We start from the raw sequence: 8,903 nt of genomic DNA on the forward strand, positions 1-8,903 counted from the left end.
TTTAAACACTAAAAAAAATAAAAATATCCAAGCAAATGAAATAGGAATATTAAACGACAAAACGAAAATATATATTATTTTAAAATATTACAGTAACAATAGAATTAACACATTCAAGCAGTCGAGCACAATACTGCATATATTAGTTTATTTTGATGGGATAAGGGTGTGTTTGCATACTATTGGTTATTACAATGGACAAATAATGTTGGTGTTTTTTTTTTTTTTTTGTTTTTTTTTTTAGTGCATAATACATCAGAGAGTGCAAGATATCATATTACAGTTAATAAGTTTGATTCATAGATAAAATCAGTGGAATGGAGTTACACAGAAAACATGATAAAAATAGAAAGTAAAAGTATTTATAATATGCCTAAGGTTGTATTCAAATCTTTGTTCTCATAATTCACCGTCAGCATTGTTTGTGTTTCTAATACAATCTGTGTGGTCATATAAACTCATTTATCACTGTGCGGTTTGGATCAGTGTGAGGTGGCATGGTTTACACAGGATCTGCCCGTTCAGTGGGTGGCAGCCGTGTTCATTGGGCTCTGGAGAGAGAAGTACACCACACACCTGAAAGAGAGAGAACACAGCCTTTGTGACAGATGGCATTTTTGTGCCCTTGAGAAGGGGGGGCATTACTCTAATGAAAGTGAGCAACTGAATCCCTTTACCAAGGGCCCTTACACACAACTGTTAATGTCGGGTACAAACAATGGTCATTTTATAAAAGTAATTTTGCCCTTCATGATCATGTGATTGTGGGTGGTGCATCTATGTTTCATTTTGTATACTGTAATTAATTTATTTAATATTTTTCCTGGGATATCAATTGGTCTCATTCACCCAATGACTATCAGGGAAAAACATTTCTTACATATTCACTAGGGCTGTCAATCGATACAATTTTTTAATCTAATTAATTACATAATATGCCGATTAATTAATTGAATTTGCTGCAAAAGGTCCTTGTATAACATTAATTCAATATATAATAATTAATTAATTAGAGTTATATTTAAATAATTATAAATATAATAATTCAGATCATTAAAATGCATCATATTATTGTGGCAGGGGAGTAAAGCATTGATAAGACAATATAAAAAGTGGCTTTAGAAGGCAATATATTTTTTATTTCCATATTATTAAACATTAAAGCTGCTGTAAGTGATTTTTTTTCATGGAAATGTATGCAAAACATTTTCCTACTCCATGAAAGATATTAAATAAGTGTCGTGAGATATCTCACCGGTCTCTGTGACAGCTCTAGACTCTAAACAGCAAACAAAAATGTGCCTGCGGACAACAAGGCTTTCGACCTGTTAATCATTTAGCACGTTCTCATAGTATTGTAGTTGCAGCGAAATATTAAGGCTTAATGGCATTTTTATGCCATGTTGTTCATAACAGTTGCCAGTTGAGGGCGCTATTTTGCTGCTGTTGTTTTTAACAACCGTTTCTGCATGATGTAGGTCTCAATAAAGATGATTTGGTATCTTTGGAGGGCGGGGTTTTAGTCAAATGGGGCGTGGCAAATCTAACGGCTCAGTCTTGTAGAAATTCTAGAATGGCTCAAATCACTTACAGCAGCTTTAATGTACACAAGCGTCAGATTATCTGGAGTGTCTCACTCTGCTTGCATCGTGTCATAAATAGTGATTTTAGGTTGACGTGTCAAGTTAAACGTAGTTTGATTCTTAAAACAATTCTCGAGAACCCTGCATTCGGAGTGCTTCAAACTTGAGTTGCTCTCATATGGTAGGAATATTCCTTATTACAGTCCAGGGACATGATTCATTGCATACATTTTTATATGCATAATTGTTATGCATAATTATATAGTCTTATTTTTATATAGTCTCACTGAATTAAAGCATTAAATCGACAGTCCTAATATTTACATTTATTTAAATGTATTCACGTATAGACACTTTTATCCTAAGTGACTTTTTTATGTTTTTATCAGTTTGTGTGTTCCCCAGGAATTGAACCCATGTCCTACATGTTGCTAGCGCCATGTTCTACCAGTTGAGCTACAGGAAGCCTGTGCTTTTGCATATTTTTAACAAGCACCACACGGAGAGACTATATGCAAGCTGAAATAAATTTGAATTAATGTATATACCTTACAGCAATAACAGTCCTCATGATACGAGTGACCCAAACACTCCACAGTAAAACTGTCTGTTCCATCGTCTTGCGGGATGATCAGCTCTCTACACACACTACACTGAGGTGCGTATTTCCTACAGGAAACATAAAAATCAACGTTACAGAGTGTGTAATGCAGACTCAGACCAGAAACATAATTTACACAGAGATACTTGTAGTTCCAGCTCTGCTTCATTGATCCATCTCTTTACAGTCCTTATTACCACATGTGTTATTATTAAGTTGATTTAAACATTTATACAAGTTAACTAACATGCTTAGCAATATTCTCTTCAAACTATTGATCAGCCATGACAGCAATGTGTAAAATAAAGCCTGAGTAGCCTGAGTATTATTTTTCTTTGACACTATAAGAATATACTGTAAACATATTGTGTATTGATTTAAATTCAGATGTAAGTTTCTTCACACTGGTTGTACCTGTAGTAGTCCTGTAGGCAGTAAACCTCTCCGACTTCCCCCTGTGCAAACCTCTGCTCTCCGATTGGCTGTCGGCACGTTGTGCACACAAAGCATGGAGGGTGATAGGCTCGTTCCAGAGCTCGGATCACATGATCTTTAATGACATCACCACACGCCCAGCACGGCTCCAGACTGGCCTGTCGTATACAGCACTTCATCAGTCATCTGAACTTGATGTGATTATAATGTATATAACTACATTATGTTTAAGTAACAGTCATCATTTATGTTGTTCTAAGTAACTCATGCAGCTCTTACATTTCTTGCATTTGTGTAAAATTCAAAACATTTAAACAACAAGTTTGAATAATTAAGATTAGAGAGCTGGGACTTATTGTCATAAATAGGTCTGTTTGTCACACAAAGCTATCAAATGGCTTTGGAAGACTTGAAAAATAGCACACTAGTAGTGTGGACTATTTTTATGATACTTTTATATACTTTCAAGGTGTTTTCTGTCATTTTTGGAGCTTGACAGATGTGGTTATTATGAACTATTGTATAGAAAAGAGCAGCAGGAAAATTCTGCTAAACATCTAATTTTGTGTTCCACAGAAGAAATCATATGGGTTTGGAACGACATTAGGGTGAATAAATGATGACAGAATAAAACATTTTGGGTGAACAGTCCCTTTAACCTCCTGAGATCCCGCGTCCACATGCGTGGACATTACGTTTTGGCTTCGCTATATGCAGCGCAGAATTTAATTTAAACTGACTGATCTCAGTTCAGGAGACTCTGTGCTGTCAGTAAAGGGTTAAACTATCAACACACAGTCATGTGACCAAACAACATGGCGCTGACCACAGCAGAGTTTATCTTTGAGAGAAACACCAACAAAACTACATCTGATAAGAAACCTCATGAAGTTTTTACATTAAAAGCTGTTTGAATCAAAAGATTAGAGTCTCTAGTTTCATCTGATATGTTATTTTTGAAATTTCATCGATTTATCGTGAAACAGCACACTATTAAACACACTGACCACGTATGTGGACTATAGGCTCATTTTCATTTAAATATCCTCTTTTTACTGTCAGTGTATCATCACATTGAGAATAAATGAATTCATCTAAAAGCTGGAAAATGTGTCTTTCAGAGACTTTATATGGAGTTAGGGTGAAAATAAGGTGCATTTCAAACTGTTCTGAGACCAGTGCAGACAGACAGCACACTGGAGGTTAAGTCATTCACTAAATAGGGAGCAAGGGAGCATCCTATAGCTCTCTATGCAGTTAAGTGCATTCACTCCTAAAATCTGATCAAAAGTTCAGTTTCAGGCTGCAGATGATGTTTGGATCACTCAACATGTTTGACAGACATGTGACAATGATAATCAGTACATAGATTCAGAATTTATAATGTATCATTTTATTTTAACATGATTGACAGTGATTGGATGATGCTGGACATTACTTTGAATCTGAATTAATTATGATAATTTATGATGTAATGTCTGTAACGTCTCACAAACATGAATAATCAACACTCCTGGACACATCATAAACTATTTGCTCTAGATTATAATTGTATGTATTTATTTATTTTAGCATGTTTATTAGGTGCTACTAGTTATTAAAAAAGTGAAATGGAAAATACACACAGCGGTCACACTCGAGTCTCAGGAGGATAAGATCATATAAAGGCTTGAAATCTGTAATTTTAATAAAAAAATAAAAAAAACATTTTCAACAAATAAATCCACATTTGTTACTTTGATACTTTGAGTAATCTACTTAATATCATTAGTTTTTATAATTATATATTGTATGTGTTATCTAATGAATAAATTGTTGGCATGTTGAAAACAGCCTCTTAGTTTCATTTACACATTTTTTCTTGTTGAAATGTTGTAATGAATTTTGTAACATTGTAAAATGAATAAATATTTAGAATTTATTTTGAAACACTTGTTGAGTAATTTTTTGTTTTATAATAAATAGGCTCCATTAGGAACCATCTGAAAATCAAGTGTAACTAATTTAATAATATGTGTAGCTCATCAGAAAAAAATAAGTAATTATTACTTGAAATAGAAGTTCCCTACAAGATAAATATTGTCTTTATAACTTAAAATAATGGCCTGTAAGTTGATACATTTGTGTTGGATTTACTAAAGGTTACATGTTGAAAACATCTAAAGTCTAATATGTCAAACTTCATTTTTTTTAGTTCAAATTATTCAAAAAGCTGATCCAAATAGATGCCTCAGTTGTTTTGAGTAGTGTTATTTTTTACAGTGTAGATCATGATACCTGATAACAGTCCTCACACAGTGGAATACCAGATTTATTGTAGTACATTTTAGCGGCCAGCGGCGTGTGACACTGTCTGCACTGAAAACACGCGGCATGGTACGTGCGGTTCAGCGCATCGATTGCAGGCTCAGACAGCACAACCAGCTTACGACAGAATCCACAAACATCTGAGATACACAGACAATCATAAACACTTTAAATAGAAGATTCAGGAATGAATGCATGGTTCTTTCACATGGTTTGTAATATATCATAACATATTGCTAATGCTCTGAGCTCACCGCTGCCATGAGGTGCTGCAGAAGAGTCCTTCAGTTTATATGCTGTCATTACAGCATGACATGCATTATTCACCTGGAGAAACACATGACTCAATGATTCACAGGGAAATTCTCATAAATGTTTGCTTGTCTATGAGCGGAAATTTGATCATTCAACATGTTTACAAACACAAATAACACTGAAGGTACAAAAGTTCAGGATGCATTTAGCACAGACGTTAGCTAAAATGGCTAGCATCCCTTACAGTAGCTTTAAAACAGTAAGGCAGATTAATGAGTATTTGAAAGCAAGTCTGTTATTCTGTAAACATTCTTAAGCCATTAATTGGAAATAAAGTGTCATTACACACACTGGAATGATTCACATGTGGCTGTGCTGAATTTAAACTGAGAAAAACGAAAATTATGAAGAGCTTCTTAAACATGACAAACTGAACTGCCAATATAAGCCTGTGCTACACTTCCTGTTTTCAGAGAACACAATTCTCACAAAACAAACGCAGCAGTATGCTCCATTCTCATTAAAAATGTGACAAAGGATTTTTTTGTTTATGGAGGAGAACATTTGTATATATTTTGATGCTAACTTGGATTGAGATAGCAGCTTTGATCCCAGTCAACATGAAATCAAAGAGTCTATTTACTTCTCTCTCTTCACAATTCATCAGGTTATTTTAAAGAAATAAAGCAATCTTTCTTAAAAATGTAATAACTTGGGTCCTGGGTCGCTCAGCGAGTATTGACGCTGACTATCACACCTGGAGTCGTGAGTTCGAATCCAGGTGCTGAGTGACTCCAGCCAGGTCTCCTAAGCAACCAAATTGGCCCGGTTGCTAGGGAGGGTAGAGTCACATGGGGTAACCTCCTCGTGGTCGTGATTAGTGGTTCTCGCTCTCAATGGGGCGTGTGGCAAGTTGTGGGTGGATCGTGGAGAGTAGCATGAGTCTCCACATGCTGTGAGTCTCCGCGGTGTCATGCACAACATGTCACGTGATAAGATGCACGGATTGACGGTCTCGGAAGTGGAGGCAACTGAGACTTGTCCTCCGACACCCGGATTGAGGTGAGTAACCGCGCCACAACAAGGACCTACTAAGTAGTGGGAATTGGGCATTCCAAATTGGGGAAAAGGGATTTTTTTTTATGTAATAACTTGCTCCACCTCTGAAAAGACTTTAATGATGTCACCCATATGTGTCATATAGAGAGCACTTTACACTATTTTGTCTCATTAAATATCCTGTTATACTCTGAAATACACTATATTGCCAAAAGTATTCGCTCATCTGCCTTTAGACGCATATGAACTTAAGTGACATCCCATTCTTAATCCATAGGGTTTAATATGACGTCGGCCCACCCTTTGCAGCTATAACAGCTTCAACTCTTCTGGGAAGGCTTTCCACAAGGTTTAGGAGTGTGTTTATGGGAATTTTTGACTATTCTTCCAGAAGCGCATTTGTGAGGTCAGACACTGATGTTGGACGAGAAGGCCTGGCTCGCAGTCTTCGCTCTAATTCATCCCAAAGGTGCTCTATCCGGTTGAGGTCAGGACTCTGTGCAGGCCAGTCAAGTTCTTCCACACCAAACTCACTCATCCATGTCTTTATGTACCTTGCTTTGTGCACTGGTGCGCAGTCATGTTGGAACAGGAAGGGGCCATCCCCAAACTGTTCTCACAAAGTTGGGAGCATGGAATTGTCCAAAATCTCTTGGTATGCTGAAGCATTCAGAGTTCCTTTCACTGGAACTAAGGGGCCAAGCCCAGCTCCTGAAAAACAACCCCACACCATAATCCCCCCTCCACCAAACTTCACAGTTGGCACAATGCAGTCAGACAAGTACCGTTCTCCTGGCAACCGCCAACCCCAGACTCGTCCATCAGATTGCCAGATGGAGAAGCGTGATTCATCACTCCAGAGAACGCGTCTCCACTGCTCTAGAGTCCAGTGGCGGCGTGCTTTACACCACTGCATCCGACGCTTTGCATTGCACTTGGTGATGTATGGCTTGGATGCAGCTGCTCGGCCATGAAAACCCATTCCATGAAGCTCTCTACGCACTGTTCTTGAGCTAATCTGAAGGCCACATGAACTTTGGAGGTCTGTAGCGATTGACTCTGCAGAAAGTTGGCGACCTCTGCACACTATGCGCCTCAGCATCCGCTGACCCCGCTCTGTCATTTTACGTGGCCTACCACTTCGTGGCTGAGTTGCTATCATTCTCAATCGCTTCCAGTTTGTTATAATACCACTGACAGTTGACTGTGGAATATTTAGTAGCGAGGAAATTTCACTACTGGACTTGTTGCACAGGTGGCATCCTATCACAGTACCACGCTGGAATTCACTGAGCTCCTGAGAGCAGCCCATTCTTTCACAAATGTTTGTAGAAGCAGTCTGCATGCCTAGGTGCTTCATTTTATACACCTGTGGCCATGGAAGTGATTGGAACACCTGAATTCAATTATTTGGATGGGTGAGCGAATACTTTTTGCAATATAGTGTATGTCACATTACAGATGCAAAATCAGTTACGATAAGTTTAAAACTTGTGATGCAGGAAGTTCATTAATCAATCTCACCTCTGCAGGGCCGTCTGGTGGTCCTCGGGGGTCATAGGGGTCATGTTTAGGAGGTGGGACAGAGAGGTCATCAGGGGCAGGAGGAGGGGGAGGGTAACTGTTAACAACTGGTAACCGATTATAAAAAAAAACATTGAACAAAACATCTTTACTACTAATGATAAAGACAGAAATATCCTTATATGTGAATGTTAAGCCAACACATTTCCAGCGTGCTGTCCCGTTAGAAGCGCTTGCTTTGATGTACTTGCGTAAAGTGCGTCATTACCGTCTGTTTGGCGTGTTGTGTTGTTCATCCTGTAGGGGGCAGAGTTGTGCAGTGCAGTGGGTGTGGTTTGGGTGTTCACGGCAGAGGGGCGTGACTGGGCATACAGGGGGCTCGTGGGGGCGGGAGGGCAGCTCTGTCCATCCTGTGATGCAGCAGATGCGCATGAGGATGAGGAGGTTCTGCGCAGCGGTACTGCGGTCTGCTGCATGTCTTGGGTCGGGCTGCTGTGCACATGAGGCGTCGGCGTGACGGTCGCTCTGAACGGAGACGCTAGCGTGATGAAAACAGATGAAACCATCCGCTTCTGAGGAGCTGCAGACGCCATGATTCTGAAACACATTAAACGCTCTTCAGATTTTTTTGCCAAATACTTATCCAAGTAATTCATTTGTAGTTTGACTTCCTAAAGATTGTAAATACTGCGGCTGTGTGGTGCTTTCAAAACATCTGTTTATTTGATTTTAACTTCTGGCTCAACCAATGTTGTGAATTTGGGGCGGGACTATCTGTTTGATTGACCAATGGCAGATGGGGGAGTGTTCAGGAAATCTGAGAATAATATAACTGCAGGCATTGCTCGAAAAAGGGGCGGGAGTTCCATAGTGCCATTAAAGATATAGGGACTGTCTTACCCAACCCTTTCCCTAAAGGCCAAAGTATACTTTGCGCGTCCGTGTTGCTGATCTCTCCGCGCACAGTATGTGTGACGCAAATTACGTAATCAGCACAGCCGCACGGGGTCCTCGTGTGTGCGTGTCGTCTGCACATGTGCTGGCCATAGACTGTACTAAAAGAGTGTCAGCCGGGTGCCAAAACAAGTATACCTTGTTCTTAACCCTAACCGTGAGTGGAAGTGACGCCCCCTTTTGGA

The 8,903-nt window shown here is 39.0% G+C and overlaps 1 protein-coding gene across 2 annotated transcripts in view; it reads right to left on the minus strand.

Moving 5' to 3' along the window:
• Window positions 1–121: 121 nt before the first annotated feature.
• Window positions 122–8,903, minus strand: part of fblim1 (filamin binding LIM protein 1) — a 9,579-nt gene continuing 797 nt past the window's right edge. Inside the window, exons 2-8 of one of the 2 annotated variants that reach the window (XM_051693247.1) lie at window positions 8,033–8,361; window positions 7,765–7,871; window positions 5,181–5,253; window positions 4,897–5,066; window positions 2,599–2,777; window positions 2,137–2,252; window positions 122–576 (exon numbers count right to left, since the gene is read on the minus strand). In XM_051693247.1, coding sequence (XP_051549207.1) covers window positions 542–576; window positions 2,137–2,252; window positions 2,599–2,777; window positions 4,897–5,066; window positions 5,181–5,253; window positions 7,765–7,871; window positions 8,033–8,357 — 1,005 coding nt within the window. In that variant the 5' untranslated portion in view covers window positions 8,358–8,361 and the 3' untranslated portion in view covers window positions 122–541. Of the gene's footprint in view, window positions 577–2,131; window positions 2,253–2,598; window positions 2,778–4,896; window positions 5,067–5,180; window positions 5,254–7,764; window positions 7,872–8,032; window positions 8,362–8,903 lie in introns of both variants that reach the window. The other variant, XM_051693246.1, reaches the window with a different exon arrangement.

Source organism: Myxocyprinus asiaticus, chromosome 49, assembly GCF_019703515.2.
Source record: "Myxocyprinus asiaticus isolate MX2 ecotype Aquarium Trade chromosome 49, UBuf_Myxa_2, whole genome shotgun sequence".
NCBI lineage: Eukaryota > Metazoa > Chordata > Actinopteri > Cypriniformes > Catostomidae > Myxocyprinus > Myxocyprinus asiaticus.